At 38.9% G+C, this 21,708-nt stretch overlaps 1 protein-coding gene across 1 annotated transcript in view; it reads right to left on the bottom strand.

Moving 5' to 3' along the window:
* Window positions 1–21,708, bottom strand: part of ccdc146 (coiled-coil domain containing 146) — a 45,066-nt gene that overhangs the window by 9,679 nt on the left and 13,679 nt on the right. Inside the window, exons 3-18 of the mRNA XM_071502889.1 lie at window positions 19,225–19,307; window positions 17,856–18,071; window positions 15,280–15,337; window positions 13,003–13,085; window positions 12,668–12,761; window positions 12,460–12,533; window positions 11,304–11,531; window positions 11,011–11,100; window positions 10,579–10,675; window positions 9,208–9,300; window positions 8,550–8,717; window positions 8,023–8,111; window positions 6,819–6,983; window positions 6,432–6,507; window positions 5,912–6,060; window positions 5,573–5,801 (exon numbers count right to left, since the gene is read on the bottom strand). Of these exons, the coding sequence (XP_071358990.1) occupies window positions 5,573–5,801; window positions 5,912–6,060; window positions 6,432–6,507; window positions 6,819–6,983; window positions 8,023–8,111; window positions 8,550–8,717; window positions 9,208–9,300; window positions 10,579–10,675; window positions 11,011–11,100; window positions 11,304–11,531; window positions 12,460–12,533; window positions 12,668–12,761; window positions 13,003–13,085; window positions 15,280–15,337; window positions 17,856–18,071; window positions 19,225–19,307 (1,992 nt within the window). The remainder of the gene's footprint in view (window positions 1–5,572; window positions 5,802–5,911; window positions 6,061–6,431; window positions 6,508–6,818; window positions 6,984–8,022; window positions 8,112–8,549; window positions 8,718–9,207; window positions 9,301–10,578; window positions 10,676–11,010; window positions 11,101–11,303; window positions 11,532–12,459; window positions 12,534–12,667; window positions 12,762–13,002; window positions 13,086–15,279; window positions 15,338–17,855; window positions 18,072–19,224; window positions 19,308–21,708) is intronic.

The raw sequence follows: 21,708 nt of genomic DNA, 5'->3' as shown, positions 1-21,708 counted from the left end.
CTTCAAAGCTTTAAATGAAAAGGGAACTTTTCCACACGTCTTTTTCAGAATCTGCAAACACTCGCCTGTGATGAGTGTGTGCCTAGTCCTAACTTTTGAGTCTGATTGATATATGTTCCACCCTCATACGTAACCACCCTCAGCTATTTAAACACTACATGATGGATGGGCATACAGCGTGTCTGTCACTCTCCTTCTCCCTGCTCCGCTTTTCAATCAGTCCTTTTTTCCTCTGTGTTGCCCTCACTCTTAACATTTTTATACCCGTACTCCTCCCTTTGTTTGTCTTTCTCTTTGTATTCATCTGTCTTTGTGTCAGTGTCCCTGTTCTGCCTGCCTGCAACTCTGTTTTCTTCATCTGACAGTCACAAAGAATAGCTGCTTTCTTGGCTCATGAAAGCTGTAAACCATTGTACATATGAAAGCATCCACGCTGAATATAATTTGCATGTAATTTACATAATTTCAGCCCAGTTAGCAGTTAACATGATGTCTTAAAAAGCCACATAATGGATGGCACACTGCATATTTAACAGTGTGATAATAAAGATAAATAATGACCTTATTTATGTAAGACTTGACAAAAATGGGTTACAAAGTGCCTCACAATTAAAAGACATAAAAGACAAAAGGGACAGATCAGTAAGGCAGTAAGGTCAGTAACTGTAGTCAAATCATAATCATAATGAGGTTATGTAAGGTTAATTAGGAGAACATGTGGGCATTGGAGCTGAACTGAGGCTTTCCTAAGTCCCACATGAGGAGTACTTTATAATTAGATAAGAAAATAGACATTTTCAACTTAGACTTAATGTAAGAATGATAGAAACACATGATAGTGGTTAACAGATTTACACTGGTAATGCGGTGATTCAAAGACAAGGGGTATAAAAGACCTTATGGTAAATACTACATGTATGTTTTAAGGAGAGATCTGACAGATGATACGAACTCTGGTGACATGGACTCCTCAGGCAAATCACAGCCTTGAAGCCAGGCAACATCAAGGCTCACAAGAAATAAAAAGTGATTGAATATTATTTGGAGTTATGAACCAGTGAAAAAATTAACCAAATGTTAATCTAATTTAAATATATTGTTATACACTATATAGCAAGAAAAGAGACTATAATTAAATTTTGCATTTCACTGGAAGTGGTGTGAATAGTGCTTTTTGGAGAAACTTGACCCACACCCTACTACTTGTTAGTATCAAGAGATTCATCAAAATATGAAAACTAGTCACAGATGCTGTGGACCTCTACGGGCTGGGCCTCCATCTGCCTAACAATCCTGTAGTCTGGCCAAAACCTCTGACTCCACAGCTATATTTTAATTGGTAATACTCAGAATGCCAGTAAAAGACGAAAAAAGTCATCAGAGAACTCCTAAAATCAAATATAAAAAATTACCGGTATGTCTGTTGGGTGACAGTGAAGTGTAAAAAATAAATAAATTCTTTTTCAAATATTTAAATGTAGAAAAGAGTGAGTTTTGTTTATGTCAACAAGTCAATACAAAGATTTCACTGGAAATCTGCTGTGGGAATCTTGAGCAGAGCTAACTTACTGGTGGTCCTAAAAAAAGATGTCATCACTGGACAACTGTAACACTGTCATTACTACATTTAGGATGCATCCCAACTTCGTCTGAAGACTTGATTGAGTTAGAAAGTTAGGGTGTCTGAGGACAGGTCAGATTTATGAGGTTTGACTTTCAACTGTGGAAAGAGGAGTTTCATACACGGCACAAAAGCAATTACGAGTCACAGTATTATCAGCCTTTTTGTTTCTATGTGCCTGCTTTTCTTGCCCGCTCTCAACCTGTCTGAGTTTAGTGTCTCACATACAGCACATACACTTCCACATTTTCACACATCTGCTGTCTATCAAGACATGATCTATGGTACTAATGATTTCCAGACAAGTTGGACAAAGATTTAAGAGATGGACAGACAAACAATATGACACCACTGTAGGGACAATGCGGTATGTCCACCCTGTTATAAATCTCACTCCATGTGTGAATGTGTGTGAATGCTCTATAAATATATCTCAGTCAAGCACAATATCACAAAGATACAGACAATGTTTAACAGAAGTCTAGCTAGTCATTAGCAGATTGTTCAAAAATATTCAGATGTTGCTGCAAGGGTATTATCACAACTTCACTGATCTCATTGTGTGCGTAGATGCATGTGTACCTGTATGTGTGTTTGAGATGACGACGTGCCAGCAACTCATAAACAAGTAGTAAATTTAGAATCTAACACCAACCTCTGTTTATTTTGAAGCAATTAAAATTCCTCAGAGCAAATGAAAGCCTCAGAGTATATTGAACCTCAATAGTCTCACAGATGGCCCGATCTATCTTTGTCAAAATTTTCCATCAAAGGGAGGGGGGGTCTGTCTGCAATGAACAGATAAACTGGTCACAGATGAATACAAATACACAATATATATGATAAATTGACAGCTAGGCAGTTGCATCGAGATTGAATTCGCATAGAGAATGAATTTGCAGGGAGAATGAATTGAGCAGGCAAGCCTCCTGCAATAGGAAAGACCCCTGTGATTCACTTTTCGTACCCAGAGGAGATGGCTGTGTAAAAGGAAAACAGCGATTTAGAAAATGATTTGCTATTTAAACACAGAGGAGCAGGAGAGATATGGAATGACTAGATGGATGAATAGATGAAAAGTTAGATGGGCTAATACACTAATCAGGGATGTAAGTGTGAATTGTTAGGAAGTTCCAGCAGTTGCATGCAAAGCCAAACAAGACCGAGAGTCTACACTCATGCCAGGAGCTGTGAGACTGTACTTAGGCAGCTAAATGTGTGTAAATCTGTTTTCTATCTTAGTTTGGTGTGTTGGCATGCTAATATTTGCTAATTAGCACAAAACACAAAATACAGCTTACAGGTTGATGGGAATGACATTAGTTTTGCGAGTACTGAGTGTTTGACAAAAACAGTTTGACTTGACGATAGTGCTACATGAGAAGTCAGCAGATCAAAGTTAACACGATTCATCCTGAGCGGACCACGAATCTCTGGACCAAATGATATGTTAATTCATACCATAGTTGTTGAGATGTTTTACTCGAAGGCACAAAAGTCGACCTCATTATGGCCCAAGACGAAATGTCAGGTGATCCAACTCATTAGGATACATCTGCTGAGAACCATGAATGTCAGTGCAAAATTCTGTGCCAGTCCAAGCAAATGTGGAGATATTTCACTGGATAACTGGAAATTTTGACCTGGTGGTGGATGAATAGTTAAGGGTTTGGTCAGCTGGCTTCATCTTCTGGGGAACCACGAATGAACCACTAAAATTTCATGGCAATCCAATCAATAGTTATTCAGTTTGCGCCAAAGTGGTGGACTGACCAAGAAAAAATATGGAAGGAATCTACTGTATGTTCTGCCAAACGCAAGGTCAGTCAGAGAGGGGAAGAAGGAGAGGGAGATAGTTTGGAGAAAAATGTAATTAGAAGGAAGGATATGTAGATAAAGTTACTCCAAGTGAAACAAAAACCATAAGAGTGCCTCAAGGGAACAATGAAAGGAGGGATGGTCAAACAAAGTTGAGGAGGAAAGGAACTAATGATGAGCGAAACAATAGAAAATAAGAGTGACAGAAAAAACGATGGCACCAACAGGACCCGTTGTAGCAAATGATAAACAGCAGAAGGAGTAAACAGATGGAGAAAAGGGAAGGGGGCGTTTTTCAAAAGAGAAGCACATGGTGAAGCCTGTTCCAACACGACGTTCATCCAAAAGAGCACAAGACTCAGATGAGAGAAGTCTGGTCCAGCAGCAAGTCAAAACCAGTCGCTCTGATCCAGAGCAGCAACACACCCAATCCCACGATGCAGCAGCTGGCAGGGAAACTCGCGTGTGTGTGTCTATGTGCCTCTCTCAAATCTCTCTCCTTCTATGTGTCTGTCACTCTCTATGCATTGCAGAATTACTTCAATATGTTTGTGTTTTTATGTTATTTATTCATGTGTGTCTCAGTTACTGAGAAACTTGTGTAGTGTGTGGTTGTTTGGGTTTGTCTCTCTAGGTTTAGATCTTCATCTAAATCTCTCTGCATGTCTGTAGAGTTCAGGGAGCAAAAACAAGGTTTCTGTCTCCCTTGCAGCTTCTGAGGATGTCCGACGACAGTCAGAGCACCGCAGCAACAAGCAAGGGAGGGTATCAGGTCTGAAACCGAAGCTATAAACTGACTGCTTTTGATGAGTGATCAAAGTCAGCCTACAGACATAAAGCAAGCTAACCTATAAGGAAAGTAGAATATGAACATTGAGGCTCTTCCATACATTAAAAAGAAAGCCCTCCTACACAGTGTATTAACAAGAGCATTCAAGAGTCTCATTATAAAGTGAAGCTTTGAAAGTTTTTCAAAACAGAGATCTGCTTATTAGTGGTTTTTCTTCATGAAGTATTGCCTTCTGGAGCTTGTACTTAAGTGTTTTTTTTTGGAGTTCCCCTGACTTGACAAAGATACAGATAAAGTTGAACAATAGTCTGCAATACCCTGGGCACAAAAAACTCACATGTACAAACAATCATCTTCTTCCAAAGAGCCTATGAGGCTTCTCCACTGACATCATACAAATAACATCTAAAATTAATGTTTTTTCTTACAAGAAAAGATGGGAACACACACACACACACACACACACACACAATGACCTGTGGCACTTTTCGAGAAGGTCTCTATGTTTGTATGCACGTCAAAGTCTGCAAGCCAAAAACACACACAGAATTTACCAAAAGATTCCAAGGAATCACACACACACACACACACACACACACACACACACACACACACACACAAAATCTGTCTATTCAGCGCAAATCTTATCATGCGATCACACCGGGAAGCTCTAATTGACACATCTAACTAGCTTGCACACAGGATTTTGAAGCCAAGAAGTGAAGTCACATCCTGATGTAGTCATGCTGAGATTGGACACTGGGAAAATGGGGACAGCAATATACTGTAGCCCCAATCTGAGTAAATTATGACTACAATGCCAAAGCCACTCTAGGGAAACTGTAGGGGCGCAATAGAAAACAACCACTCCAGCTCCTGTGTGCAATGCTCATTAAAAACAATAATATACCTGGTGCCAGCAATCACACTAACCACTGCAAAAAATAAAAAGCACAAAGCTGTTAAGTGAACCTTTCTGTAACTTTTGGGAGCCATACAGTAGGCTGGATTCACAGCAGATGCTAGTTCATCAAAAACATTTAAAAATGTGTGTTCATCTTGTTTCCAAGAAATGAGAGAAGACACTAAGAAAGGAGAAGTGGGCGCTGGGAGACTGCCACCAGGACACTGTCATCACTGTTTACACAACAGAAAAGATTTTCATGAAAGATTTCGGTTAAACAACCTCATAAGTAACACACCTTTCCACCCACATTTCTCCACTAATTAGTTTGCAGCTCTAAAAGTTTTTAAGTTATCTTTTGTGTCACTGTAGAACTACAGACTATCAGTGTGACCAGTGTGAGGATGTGCGAGTATGCATATGTTAATTTGTTTCCCACCTCTATCTGCAACATGGTGATCTCTCCCTCGAGCTTTCTCTTGAGGGGCACCTCCTTCTTCTTCAGGTCTATCTGTCTCTTCTCCTCGTTAATGGCTAACTGCAAGTCTCTCATCTCCTTCTCCACTGTCTCCAGCGCCACGTTGCCCTTAGTGATGGCCGCCTCTTGGATGTTCACCTTCTCATAGTGGTTGAACAACACCTCCTCATGCTCCAGGAGCTTAATGCCACTGTAGGCAACACACACAAACCAGGGCACAAACATCATTTGATATATGTGGTTTAAATCTGCTAATCTAATTCAGGTAAAATGTGTGTAAACTTCAAATTTGTAACCTACAGAAAATTGCGGCGCTGTATGGCTGTTTCATGGTTCTTGTTAATTTCCAGAAGCGCATGCTCCTGGAGGTTGATCATTTGTGTGAGTTTCACCAACTCCTGTTTGTTGTCCTCACTCTGCTGACTGATCTGACGGTGCTTCCATGCAACCTGAAAGATGTTGTTAAAAAAAAAAAAAAGATTCTGATGCAAGTTTATGCTTTTAAATACAATGAAATGCTCCCAGTTGATAGTGCAAGACATTGATTTCTACAGTAAAGAACACAAAAGTTCACAAACTGTTGAAATCTCTGAATAGTTTGTCTTACTTTTAAGTGTCTGATGAAACACACAAAGATAAATACAGTGGAAGCTGTTTAACTCTAGGCTCCCTGAATCATAGTTCACCCTTTAACATATTGAATCTGTTTATAACTTGTGATGTTGGCTTATAGCAAAGAAGAACCACAGTGTGTTTCCCCACAGTGCGTTTTGACTGATCTCATCTGTGTTTGTGTGTATGTGTGTGTGTTTGTCTGGACCTTGGAGATGTCATTGCGCAGCTTGTCCCTCATTTTGGAGCTATTAGAGAGCTTCATATGAGCCTTTGTGAGCGATCTGGAATGGAGACACATAAATGCACACACAAAAAGACAAATATCAAGGATATTATACAGAATTAAAGGGACACAGACACAGCTTTAGTGGCAATTACCAGCAATAGTAAGTAATAATAAGTGATAATAACGAAATTTTCACAAAATGACCGTCTAATCTTTACACAGGCAGCATTTGTGGTAACGCCTTTCATTATAGATGTTAATGGCTTCTTGTCTGCATTAGTATGTATTGTATACTATTTTTCTGTATTAACATTTCATAGACACAGACAACCCCAAACCCACCCTCTACAAAACACATGCGCACACCTGTCTTTGTTGATGACAATGGTGCGTTGGATCTCCGTCTCGTTTTCCAGCACCTTAACCTGCTCCGTCAGTTCTGTGATAGTCTGTGAGGCGATCTGCTTCAGCTTGATGTACTTTATCTTCTCCTCCATAACCGTGTCACACAGTTTAGAATACTGTGATATTCTGAGATGGAAAAACACTGATAAGAAATGAATCCATTCTTCATCTGCATTACAAAGACTGACTACAATCAAGAGTGGAAGCTGGAAAACACTCTTTGTTTAGCATCTTGCTAGGTACTATAGGATTTATATATGGTAGGCTTTATATCATTAGCTAATAAGGATAATGTTAATGGATCAACTGATATTAAGTGGCCTGAAAACTTAATACATTAATGTTAAATTTATATCAGTCTTAAAATATGAACTAATGTATGATAACATTGGTAAAAAAAAAAAAAAAAAAAAAAAAAAATCATATTTATGATCATGATTAATTATCAGCAAATCAAAAATTTGTTTTCACACTAGTCTGAAGCAATGAGAGATTTCATTAAATCTCCTCCATGTAAGACATGCATTGTAAACAATGACCGCTAACAGAGAGAATATGCAATATTTTAATATAATTATCTCTATATAATTATCACCCTGTCCTTCTTTTGCTTGACTAGGTGTATTTTTGAGGGGGGCAGATTCCATGTCAAGTGCAACCACATCAGACTGTAGTTTATGGTTGTGTATTTTACTGAGAGCCTGCTGTCGTACTGGGAGATGTAGGATGCATTAGTCCAAGTCTGAACACTGAAGTATGACCAATTAGTAAGTAATGGTTTTCTACCCAGACAACATGTGCAGATGTCTGAATTAATTGTGATCTCAGCTGTTACACAGATCAGAGGAGCCAAAAAAAAACAAGAAGAGAATCAATTATGAGTAGAGGAACTTTTTACATCAATATACTGTGGATAGGAATTTGATTTGCTTCCCACACTTATTACTAAGACACATAATGTAGAGCTACTAGTTTACCCTGGATGCAGAGACACCATCCCTGCAATAATGCAAAGAGTAATCTGTAATGACATTTACTAAAAGATCTTTTGTAATTGTGTAAGGAAATGTTAAGTAGTAGCTTCTCTGTAACCAAAATCCTCTTCTCACCACACACACCTTCACATTTAATGAAGGGTGGCTGATGAAGAAAACAACAGTGATACCTGCGCTGTAGCATTGTATTCAGCTTGTTGTGGTCCATGACGATCAGGTCTTTTTCCCGCAGCTCGTGCTGGATGTGCTGGTTCAGTTGCTGTGGACAGAGTTACACAGGTAAAGCCACAGTTTCATCACTCCTCGTGGGTGTGTTTATGCGTTTATGTGTGCGTATGCAAGTGTGCGTGCGTGCTTCTGTGTTATGAATTCATTGATTCATTTTGGAGCTAGTCATTGTTGACTTGGGTTTTCACAACTTATTAAATCAGATAAGAGACGCCATGAATCTGTAGTTGCAAGTGGAGGAAAAAAGCATACATTACTATTTGATTTTAGCAGAGAGGAAGAATCTCTTGTACAGTCACCAAACTAATCCTACTTAAGTCCCTCTTTGTGTGAAATATTTATCTTTGTCAGTTATCAAATCCATGAATGAAGACATCTAAACTTGATTGAAATTGACCTGTGTGTGTGCCATCCCATTTGTTAGCATATACCTGATTGTGTGTGTGTGTGTGTGTGGTTTGTGTTGCACCTCAGCCCTAAGCAGTTCACGGTGCTTCTGGCCCCTCTCCTCAGCTTTGATCTGTGTCAGACATCTGAGGTTGTGGAGTTCTTCTCTGAGGCTGTTTGACTCCCTCAGCAGCTCCTGAATCACGCCACACTGCTCATTCTTCTGGCTCTCCTCCTCAGCCACTGAGAGCTGGTTGGGAACAAATTTAAAGATGCTCTCATTTGAAAAATCTCACAACTCTATTTGGAGGAAATTTAAGGGTTACTGACAGCAGAACGAGACCGTAAAGTGGACTTAAAGCCCCTTAATATGAGAACAGTGGCTAGAGGACGGTATAGTTAGACAAAGTTTTGTATGACTTGTGAAATGCTGTAGGTTAGGAAAATTATGTAATAGAAAATCTCATTTTGTCTGGAAGATAAAGACACTAAAAAATGAAAAATATCACAAGAGCTTCAACATAAAACGTCAGGTGCAAGTGACAAGAAGTGAAAAATAAGTTATGAGACATATATTAAAACTAACATATAGCTGATTTAAGACTTTGCTATCATAGTTTCAACAAAAAATGAAATTGCAGGCTTGTCAGAGGGCTACAGCAGTAGACTGCATTGTATTTTATATTTTTTATATTCTATTTTCTGGTGATATTGTGTCCACCCACAGACTTTGTCCCCACCTGTTTTTCAAAGCTGACTTTGAGAGCGTCCACCTCTTTCTGAAGCTCCATCCTCTGCTGAATACTGGCCTCTCTTTTGGGAACAGCATCTAACTGGAAATTCGAGTCAGGCAGTCAGTAAGGTTAACATCAAAAGTCTGTTCAGATTTTCACAGAGCAAGGAGATCTTATATCTGCTGTAGTCCCTGTACAATCTTAGAAGAAGGAAGTCAAATACATTTTAATCAATTGCTTCCCTTATAATAGTCTTTTAGACTTTACATACTGAGGACAGAAGGACTATGAGGATCCAGTACGTAAGATTAGCAAACTTCATATCAAATTCAGTTAGTGCATATTCAATCTCACATTAAACATTGACTGCAAAAATAATTAATACCATATATCAGAGGTTCCCTGAGGGCTCTCTGATAGTGCTTGGATCAAGCGACACTGCAAGTGTTCACTGAAACTTATAAGAGATGAATGCCCTCAGGCATTGGGATTGCCCCTCTCTACAGGGTTGCCAGGCCTCATGTTCATTTCATATTTAAAAATTGTTAATTGTCTTCTTCCCTGGTAGAAGAATAAAACTAAATCAATAGGTTTAGGGGTTTTAAAAAAAAACATTGCAGTAGAATTTTATTTCAGCTACATGAAGCACTTCATACTAATCATTATCAGCCCTCAAGCTGTGTAAAGCTTAGACCACAATACTGTGTAAATATTAAACGCATCAATCATCCTATTTGATTTAAATGTGATGGATTTTTGTGGTGAAGCCACAGACTGTTGAATCCTCATCTAAACAGCCTTCACAGTCAAATTTACATATGTTGATATTTGTCATGTGAGAGCTGGTTGGCAGATCAGTGAATGACTGAATCCTTTTGTACAACTGTATTGTTTTCAATACTTTCTACATTTGTGAATTCCCTGATGTGTCATAATGATTTCCGTTCATACAGTTATGTGCTTGTAAGATGTGCTGATGCATTTCCCATGACTCCCACTCTCTGTTCTTCTTGCCTCTACTTTCTTTTTAAAAACTGTGAACATCAGTAAAATTACAGGAAGCTCTAGAATAACAAAATGCTTCTGGTGAAACGCAGATTATCGACTTAATGTGTTTATCATTAGCACTGTGACATTTTCACTCAAAATGTTCCCACACCTCTGTTAAGGCCTGGAAAATTTGCCGAACCAACCGCCACTACCAGTAAAACCAAGAGCACATTTCCAAGCAGCAAGTCGGTGTTACATGTACAAAAGAAGGTTTACACTTTTTAAATGTATTCACCAAAACTGTAACAACCCATCAACATGCCAACTGCTTTAAATTTGGGTGGATTTTTCTTCTGCAGACATTGAAAGTAACAATCCACAGGTCACCTGAGCCTGTAAGTCATTGTAGATAGACTGCATGTGTTCTAGCTGCTCAGTGGCCAGGGTCAACGCATGCTCCATCCTCTTGAGGGCTTGCATCTGCCTGAGGAAAAACCCAGGTACCTTTTAAATATTCATCAACATCATAATGCTCCTACACTTTTCAGCTGGAATACATTGTCTCAAATGATATAACATATCAATTCTTGTCAAATATGAAGAGTTTTCACTGTGTTTGGAATGCAGCTACAGAAATGCTTTGAACCTTTTGGTCTTTTGTTAAACTATGGCAGTCTAAAATTAGAGTACATTCGCTGGTGATTAAAACCACAAGCTCTACAGGGGTAAGTGGCCACATACAGTGTGTAATTGAGGTTTATGGATATGTGGACTCTCATTTACATGTGTGATAGAGCTCAATTTGACATCAGTTTGTACCTATTTTTCTCTCTGAGCTGCACAGATAGGCTCTCATACAGGTGCTTTCTGTCACACATGATGTTCTGCAGCTTCACTTCCAGGATACCTCTGGCGATGAAAAACACACATTGACATGCGTGAAAACACAGAGTGAAAGCCTCTCTCCCAGCTCTTAAACACCAAATCAAATACTGTGTTAAAATATATCGTAATAGTATATATTGTTAATACCTTTATGTAATGGAATTCCATCTGTTCTTTAAAATGCCCTTTCCAGAGTGTCCATTTTGAGTGTATTTAGAGTTTTGTACCTGTTCCCAATGAATTCAGCCTTCTCCTCCCTGTTGACCTCCTGTTCTTTCAGCAGCTGTCTGTACTCTGCCTGACTGGCCTCTACTTGGGCCTGGAGAGCCTCCAGCTCCCGCATCATCACCTTCTTCTTCATCCTGAGGGAGTGGTTATGCTCGTCCACCTCCTTCACTTGCTGCTCCATTTCTGAAATCTCTGTGTTTAGTGCTTCTATCTGCTTCTTTGCAGCTCTAATGTGTTTGTATGGGATGAATAGAAAAAATTAAACATACAAAGAAAATATAACACCATGTGTAACACCACAATAAGAGCATCCTTTTATCACTCCATACTTTCCGTGTAAGAGTGAATATGTTATGAAATAACAGCATGTGCATCCATCTTTTACACACCCCCCCAGTACCAGTCAGCTTGGTGCATTTCAAATAGCTCACATGGCTCATACAGACAGCTCCACTGCATCACTTGCGAGCCAAATATTAATTTGAAATAAACATAAAAAGAAACTGCAGTGAGGCTGCAAGTGGAACTATTCTCTGGTGATTAAGAGGCTTTTGACTGCAGCTTCCCTTAAATATGAAATTAATGATGCCTGCTGATGCATATGGTTGTCATTTTTATTAAATGAGAAGGATTGCCACCTTCAAATACCTGAAAATAATTTGACTGTCGCTACAAATAGTACCTTATTTTTCACTTCATTATTTGGACTAAAATATGCTTCTCCATAGAAGTGCAAAGTCTACAGTACATCAAAAGGAGTGCGGGTAGAAAGATACATTGCAAGAGGAAAGTGAACAACAAATGAAACTGAAAAAATTATGTTTTTTTTGCAGGAAAAACAGAATAAAGAAACTTGTTTTGTCAGGTTCTGTGTTTGTTTTTCTTTTCCATATCAGGTCCAATCAAAAAATTACACTGAGCAAAAATAATTAGCAGCTGTTGCTCATTTCTTTTGTTTATGAGATCAAGATGAAGAGTGGGAGACAAATATCAGAATGATTTATAAAAATAACAGATGGATTGTGCAATTCAGGGAGTAGTTTTCAAAAGGTGTGTCTTCTGTATTTTCTTCTTAGTGTTGTTTCACAGAATTTGCTCATTTTTATTCCTGGTGTTTGAACTTTTGCTGCTCTTCCCAGGGTTAAGTGTACTTACTCCCTTTTTGTGCGTTTCCTTTCAATCTTCTCTAAAATCTGGTCAGGTATGCTGATGAGCCGGACTTTCTCAGCCTTCCAACACACACATACACACACATGAACACATGCAGAGATGTAAGAAAGCACATGATTTGTTTTTTTTTTTTTTTTGATGGTGTGCTGTAAGCTATAACCATTCACACACATACACATGCCAGCACACAGACCTCTTTGAGCTCTATGATCTCCTTCTGGTCCTCCAGCTCTTTCTGTTCTTTCAGTATCAGAGTTTCATGGGTTTCCACATCTTCCATCAGATTTCTGTGCAGGGCATGAGTGCAAGATAAACACAAAAAGCTAATTTATCTTCTAAGAAAATGGTGATTAACAGCCCTTAAAAGGTTCAGCTGCAGTGCTTCTCACTGTATTCAACTGACAAGACATGAAGGCACAAAAAAAATGAAAAGATATAAAGAAACACAAACAAAGACAGTGTAATGAGGACATGGAAGCTGTCACACCAGCTGGATATGTAGAAGTTAAAAGCATAGTAATGACAGACCTGACTTCCAGTTGTCTCTGGGCCACTTCTTTCCTCAGATCCTCATATTTGTCCTGCAGGGCCTTTGTTCTGCTCTCCAGCTCCTGGAGGACCCACCAAGAGTATGAACATTAGATCACAAATCAAGATTTTCATGTTAATGATGAGAATTTAATTGAGTTCTGGCTGTGCAGCCAAAAGACTATTGTGTTTTTCCTCATTTCATAGTGTCTAATCCTAACTCTCAGAGTCAGTTCCAACAGCCTTTGCTTTGCACAGTTTTTTTTTTTTTTTTAAGTTATAAAATACTTTTACTGCCTGTATTACTTGTATCTAAGTAAGGTTCATTCCGATTTAGATTTTATATTAATATTATGAAGCTTCTTTTTCAGAGGTAAAACGAATCTGTGGTGGTGTAAGTAGTTCTAATTTGATGCCCCAATTTTAATTCTCATCATTTTCTGCACAACAGAGACATGTTTGATATTCAACATTGAATATCAAATTTTGAATGTACTGACTTAACCTTGCAAGCATGACTATTAAAATAATCAACTGCAACCTAACCAGCGGTAAATAATTCAACTTGATAAATGTCATGCACTTTAAAGCTAGTTTGCGGTTTTTCCTCTGCTATACATACAGTACATACACACAGTATGAAATGCATGTGAGGTCTCAGTGATGTTTATTAATCACGTTTGACTGAAGATGAAGTAGGCGCATGTTTGTGTGTGACCCACCCGGGTACCGTTGAATATTTAATTTGAGTTAATATCACACTTGATGCTGCTGGTCCAATATGGAACACGTTGTTTCAATAACAATGGGAAAGGGACTCAAAAGACCCTTTCACACACACACACCATCACATTAAAAGATAATTGCCTAAGCTGTTCTGGTAAAGGCAGCAGCTTGTTGTTATTCATACAAGCAATTCCTCTTTCTTTTTGATAGCTCAGCATTATTTTAACACAATTCTGATGTTGTACATTTTAAGAATCGTCCATGTTCTGGTGGTGTGTGTGTCCATACTGGCAGTGAACATCCCATCCATTCAACACGATCAATCATGTCAAGAGGTCACAATACCTCTACAGTGAGTCGCCCAAAACTAGGACACGTGGGTTTCTCATTGGTCTCATTTGGTTATGTTATAGCCACTAGTTGTCAATGAATTTAACTTCTTTCTTCTTCTCGTCACATATATTCCTGTGGGAGCAGGAAGCATGTAAGCTACAGTACCAGCAACTGTCCAGTGACCAGTCCATGTATGGCTCTGATGATGTCTGAGTGTAAATTCTTGCGATAAAAGTTTTCAATACCAAGGGGTACTGAAAAATTTTTAGTCCGTTAAATGTCACTTGTTTGGGCCATTAATATTATCCAAAAGCCTCTTTGTTTAACAGATAGTGTAGCTTTTGAAAACTGTAAAAATGCTACCAGCCTGAGGCATGAAAGCAGAGGTCTAGCACATTTTTAATGTTTTGTTGTTGTATTCAGTAATTAAACAGTAATTGGTATCAGCAACAGAATTTTGATGAAGTTTAATGATTGGAGAATTATGAATGCAGTTCTCCTAGAGACTTGCCCTCAGGGTCTTATGTTCATATTCTTGCACTTCTGAGCAGATTTTCTTCAACACAAATACTGATTGTTTGGGCTGATGATTTAACAGCTGCTGAAGATTTTCATGTCCATTCGAATGTTTGAAATACCAAAAGTGCACCACATTGTGGTAGACTTCTGACAGACTCAATACTAATAGCAATACAGTGGTAATATGGCCTACAGCATGGTATATAGTCAGCATCAAGTAGATACTGGGATTCTATTGGGATTTGTGAATGAATGAATGTTTTTATTTTTACTGCAAATGTGTTCCTTTTAATACAGCACTTATATTATGAATCATGTATATTATAATATAGTGTGAGCAGAATTACATTGCATTTATACACTGATATTTGTGCTTATGATTACCAGCCATTACTAACTTGATTTGCCTTGTTCAAGTTAAAAAGTAAAAAACCTCTCTCCATCTGCAACAAAGATTAAACCTTATTCAATGTGTGTGCCATTCTTTTGTCTGAATGGAAGACTGGAATATAAAAAGCTATGGCTTCACATTGCTTTATATGGCCCTTAAAAAGAGCCAATGGCAAGTCCTCATATGGAGGGATTAAGCCCGGATAGAGGCTTAATGTAAAACTCATATTTATCCTCTCTGAAGACCACTGTTGCAGCAGTAATCCACATCTCTGAAACTAGACGTGGATGGTGCAATGATGAACTTACAGCAGGTTTTGGTTGAATCTCATTCTCTTTCTCCAGATACAGCTTCTCTTCCCGGAGACTGCATAGAGGTTAGGTGAGGTAAGAGGAGGTGAGGCGATGAGACGAGAGGAGAGGAGGAAGAAATGGAGAAAAATAAAATAGCATCAAAGGTTTATTAAGATAAAGAAATGACATTTTTCAGTTCCTGGTTCGACAGAAAGAGGAATGCACTGAGAGGAACTTGCATTTAAATTACAAATAAGTGATGGGCAGTTTTCAGTTAACTAAACTCATGCTAAATCCGTTTTTACTTGAAAAAGGAAATGGCAAAAGGCAGAGGATTCAGAGCCCATGTTCTTGAATTGAGTGTCAGAAGTTTTAAATTAGTTCTATGAAACCTTTCCACTATCATTAATAAGTGACTAAAACCTTTATGTGATATGCTGTAGACATACACTCACAAGTGTTCATACATAAACACAAAGGTAAACAACATAGTTCAAAATGTGCAAAAAATAAAATAAAATCATAATTTGTATTAATTTTTCATTTCCCTGTGGCATAAGCTTTTTGAGGAGTTGATTAAAATTTGTATGAAATATTTCAGCTCTGTTGCTGTGAAAAACCTTACAATAGCACACAGTGTACAGCTGCACGTTTCACAAAGTAAATGATATTCATCTTCCTGACAAGTTGATATATTGGATATTAACTGATATATAGAGAAAACTGCATGCATGCTAAAATATGTGACTGGAAAAAGTGCTGTATTCCTGCCTATCTGTTTGGCTACAGATAAAGGATGCAAAGACTTTAAAAGGCATATTTGCATGGTGAGCATCTGCTTGTCATATGCAGACTGCTGGCCATGTGGACAAGAAAGAAGAGAAAGAAAACCGAAAAAAAGAAAAAGTCTGAAGATGGCGAGAGATCAGGCTCGTGTGGGTGAAAGAAAGAAGAAGGCGGCTAGAAAAAGAGAAGAAACTGACAATGAGAGGACAAGAGAGCTCACTACCAAAAGCTGTCACAAATAATATGCACACTCAGTGTCTAATACTGTCTATTACTGCATCCTCGGAGAGCGCTCTGTAAGTGTTTTCATTTAATATTTCAATTACCGCTAGGCCTTCAGCTCTCTGCCTCAGTGTGTGCCCTGGACTAAAAATTATTCTATGCCATGGTTCATCTAGTTCAACTCTGCAATACAGTGGTGAGTCTATCTGATGAGTGGTTTAATATTCTTCATCTGACTTTCCAGGATATATCTCTATGACGATTACCTGGTAAAACAACAATGATTATTTGAGGCTTTGCTTTAATTTGGCACTTTAAATCCTTCATTATATTTTCACCTGGTAATGTCAGTCACACTTTCACCACACAAACTCACATCTTTTTCATACCTCCCTTCTTGGTCTCCTCATACCCTGTAAAATTGTATTGTGCTGAATGTTGGAATGAATGTACTGACACTATTTACAGTGCACACATTGCCTTTTTCTAAATAACAGTTCAACTGAATGCCTTAAGTGTTTTGTTTTTGCAAATCCCATTTGATACCGGGTGGTTCTCAAACATTTTGGGAAGCACCGGTGTATGTTACCATGTTGCTTAGCAATGTTCCAATAACCTCACTTTGGCATAGCAGAGTTTGTGTATAGAGAAGAGAGAGCTACTCGAGTGAGTGCGCTATTTTTCATTTCTGTAGGCGTGTTTGACCCTTTGGACACACCGACAGTGGTGCTGAGTGAGTTGGGGGAAGGAAAAGAGAAACCTGCAGCAGAAAAGAGGAAAATTGGCTGCGATGAGAAAAGAGACTCATGGGAGTGAAAAGAATTAGAAGACAGGAACAGAAACGACTACAGGCCTGACGTCAAAACGCTCAGACAAGTAAACACATTCTCACATCCACAACAAACATAAAAATCCACTTGAAACTGGTCTACGTCTCATTTATTGTGTATATCAACTCTTCCCCCACATGTGATAAACCTGAGGCTTCTGAAGCTGAAACAGTTGATGCAGGTTTTATTCCTATTAGTGTAAACTGTTTAAGTGGTATGGAAAAAAATGCTGTAGGCCGAGAAACACACACACACACACACACACACACACACACTATCAATACAGTGTGTGTGTGTGTGTGTGTGTGTGTGTGTGTGTGTGTGTGTGTGTGTGTGTGTGTGTGTGTCTCTTACACTGTCACCTTCACCTTCCTCAAAAGTCAATAAAAACTTGCAAAGATGCTGCCTCATGTAGCTCAGTGTTTGGTCCCTCGTTACTTGACTGTGACTGTGTGTGTCTGTGTGTGTGTCTGTGTGCATATGCTCTCCTACTGTACACAACTTCTGTCTCCACCACTTCAGTTTCACTTATGTGTGTTGCCCTTACTCTCCTCTGTCTCTCCGGTTCCTGTCACTGGGGTGTGTGTTTGTGAGAGTCAACAAAGCTCCGGCCAAATTCGAGAGGAGTTTGTGTCAAGTTTGACTCAAATGTCAACTTCATTTGATTTATTTGGCATTTGATTTGATATCTCACTGAAACTGCAGCTTGTAGCATGAGTGACTGCAATAATAATGTGTATGTGCATAGCTCACCACTTCAATTGGTGCTGTGTCTCGTATTCTCTGTCCTCAGCAGCTTTCAGTTCATTGTATACCTGGAGGAGCTGTTGCCTCAGTTCATTGACCTCACTTTCAGGCTCCTCGGAGGTGCTCTGCTCCTCTGTTCTCTCCACCTCAGTCTGCAGCCTCTGCAGCTCAGCACGACACCTTTTCGCCTCTTCCAGTCGCTGGATCTCAGAGTTCTGAGTACTTTTAGATGAAACACTGATTTAAGTGATGTGATGTTACATTTACACAAAGTATTTTTACTTTGTTTGTATTTCACTGTGGGAGAGAGGTCATCAGCAGGTAGATAAGATCAGACTGCTACACAATCCTTACTTTTATTTCCCCATTGAAAATTTAAATATCTCAATTTTATCTATTTTTTTCTCCATGATTTCAGGTCAAAGTGAAAATAAATTCACTTGTCTCAGCACAGCAGTGCAGTAGAGTTTTTCATTGTATTTGTTGCTCAATCAACTGTATTTCATGAATTTTCTCTCAATAAAACAAATCAATCACCATAAGATTAATTGATAAAAACCTTACTTAAAGGGCTAATTATGTAACTTTAAATAATAATTATTATCTGGCTTTTTATGCCTTTATTTATAGGTACAGCGAGAGAGAGACAGGAAAGTTGGGGAGAGAGAGAGGGGATGACATACAGCAAAGGGCCACGGGTTGGACTCGAACCCCGAGCTGCTGTGGTCAGGACTAAGCCCTAATGGCACGCTCCACCTGGTGAGCCACCAAGGCGCCCCCATGATAGACTTATTTAAGCACTGGAACAATTAGATTTTTTCCCTTTGTTTTCACAACAAATTGGGGCCTCAACAATTATTTTCACTCCTATTATGTGTCTTGGTGGTGACTTTGAGAATAATTGGTCAAGCATAGATTTAATAAAGCTTGAAAAGAATTATGCTTTGGGACTTTTACAGTCGGTTGTGGTGGTTGTGCCTTCTTCATACTGCCTCTGGTACATGTTTACTTCCACCTCTTTGCTCAAGTCATTATTTCCTTTTTGTCTCTCCAAAGTGAGTGAGACGTAATAAACCTAATTTAGGTTTCAAAATGTGTCTTCTGAAGCCAGTGGCTGGTGTCACAGATGCTACCTGCATGTTTTTACAACAGTGTATGAGAGCATCACACATACATTTGATAAGGGGTTTCAGTTTTTTTTCCAAGGACACTTCAGTTAGATATATTCTGGCTTGAACACACGCCTGACGTCTCTGCACATTCTTCTCTAATTTCCTGCACTTTCAGCTTCTCAGCAGTAAAATATTGTTTCAGAAAAAAAACAACCAAAAAACAGTTTTTAACTTGTTTAATCAAGGAAAACAGGTAAACGTACCGCTTCAGAGTCTCCTGCAGTAGCTTGTAGCTGGCTTTCAGTTTGGCTACTTTGGTCTGGCTGATCTTGCCCAATGACAACAGCTGAGGAACACAAAGCAGGATTATTACCAATAATATGGACATGAAAAACATTCTATAAAGTAGAATAACCAAGTAGTACCAATATAATTGCTGATGTACTAATTTCCCCTGTGTCAATCATCCACATCTGAACAATCCAGCTGCAGCCAGACATTACAGCAGCCCCAAACTGTTTGGCTTGGATTCATCTAAGTTGGCTACAGATTGTCCTACATGGGTGTGCCATCTCTGGTTTCACTATTTCAGAGTTTACGACTTTAAAAGAATATCACATTCAGTAGAAATCGCTTGTTGGCGTTTTTTTTACGAACAGAATATGCAATATGGCAATATTGCTAGGAACCAGATGCATTTCTGACCTGTAAGCAGTTTTGTGTAATATGGTTTAGTGACAAAATTAAATCTCAGAAGTTGAAAAAAAGATCACAAAACTCCAAAAAGAGTTTTAGATTTCATAACAGTCAAAACGTTTCACTTGGTTCCTGCTGTAATCTGCTCAAATTCCAGTTAAAAAAGGCTCTTCAATATCTGTCTGGATTCACCAACACAAAGTGTGATCGACCACAATAAACTCCCCGGTGTCTGTAAAAGGGATTTAACCTAAGTTGGGCTGAATAAACCCTTATCATCATAGTATCAGAACACCTTATCATGATCAGCATAAATAACAAACCTCCAACTATCTGCAGTCTCAAAGGGAGAGAAATTCTGATTGAAAATAGCCTATTTATGATAAATACCAACATTTCTTCAAAAAAAAAAAAAAAGAAAAAAAAAAAAAAAAAAAAAAAGAAGAAACATCCGGGCTGAATGATTGTTTTTAATTGCTAAAAAAGAAAACCCAAAAACCCACAAACACAGCTGTGAAAACCTTGGCAAAAAATAAATAAATAAAAAAATCAGGTCAAAAGTTCTGCAAACATGGGATAAGTATATGAGCTGTTGTGAAATTTCCCTCTGTGGTGAGGTAGTTGTGTGTGTGCAACAGTGAAAGAAACAGAGGGCAGGTGTTGTTCCCCTCTTATCTTCCGAGCCAGGTTGGTAGAGAGAGGTGTAATGAGGGATAGCCTTGTCTGTATCAAAGAGCTGCAGGACTGAGAATATCTCATGTCGGACTGCGTAGCAGGTAATCTAACGGCAATGAACACACACAAATGGTCTGATTATACACACACACGCACGCACACACCCACTGATATCTCCCCCACAACTTCAAACATTAGGGATAACCGATTATGTTTTTCAATTTATTCCATTATATTGTTTATCAGGCTATTGTCAAAGTCCAAGACCACGTTCCAAGGGCTGAAAGGACAGAGATATAAACGTTGTGAATGATGTAGATTAGCACTCTTGTCAATATGATTTATCCGGATGTTTTTCAGTCAGTTTGCATTTGCGGTCACCCAAGGTCACATCACTACAAGGAAAACACCTGACTAGGATTACATGATCTGTGTTTAAAACTTTTAAAGTACAGCTAAATCTCTCACCCTTACATCTTGAAATGTTAAGCCAGTCATCTGGTCCTTATTGATTGCAAACAGCAACTTTAATCAAGTCATCTGATACAGAAAAAAAACGCAGATTACAGGAACATGGGAAATCATCTCATTGCACTGAAACGAAGATAGCAATTTAAAACAGATTTTGAGGCTAAACGGTTTTAAAAGAGGTCAGTTTTGTGTTTTCAGCAGCATACAAGGCATAGCAGTGATGCGACAGACATCTGAGCCGTAACACTGGCCATTTATCTGAGAGAGGCAGCCTGAAGCGTTTTCAGGCAGCCCCTCTAAATTCTGGTGCCAAGACTTATCTTCAGCAGAATAGAGTATTGGAGGCTTTAACAGGGTGACTGCATGAGGCTCACATGTGGCTGAGCATCTTTGAAGTGTGATAGAGACAATCACCGAAAGATATTTATGCAGGCACATGGACACGCATACCTGTCTATTTACTCCCTCATCCATCCATCAATCCACACACACACACACACACACACACACACACACACACACACACACACACACACACACACACACACACGCACCACTTGGCGAAGCAAGCATGTGATCTGCACTGCAGAACACCACTAAAACCTTCCAGTAATATGAGTGTGTGATGCAGCAGGTATGTGAAGTGTGTAACAAAAAGAAGCTGTGGGCTTTAATACCCTGCACCCTCAGGGAGAAAAATAATGACCATCACCACGAGGCACAGCAACACATTCCACTGTGTGATGGAGGGATCCATCTTTCTGTGTTTGGATCTCTACCTTCATGTCCTCATTTTGACTGTTTGAGTTGGAGATGAGCCTATAGCCAGATCGAATCACTTTGTTACAAGTTTTTGTGCTGTAATATTTTCCTTTCTGGAGTGTTCCTCCATCAGGGCTGAGAGC

This window comes from Trachinotus anak, unplaced genomic scaffold (genome assembly GCF_046630095.1).
Source record: "Trachinotus anak isolate AG129_WGS33_773 ecotype Australia unplaced genomic scaffold, CSIRO_AGI_Tana_v1 ptg000018l, whole genome shotgun sequence".
Classification (NCBI taxonomy): domain Eukaryota; kingdom Metazoa; phylum Chordata; class Actinopteri; order Carangiformes; family Carangidae; genus Trachinotus; species Trachinotus anak.
The sequence above is the reverse complement of the archived record's forward strand: the minus strand, read 5'-3'. Positions and strand labels throughout refer to the sequence as shown.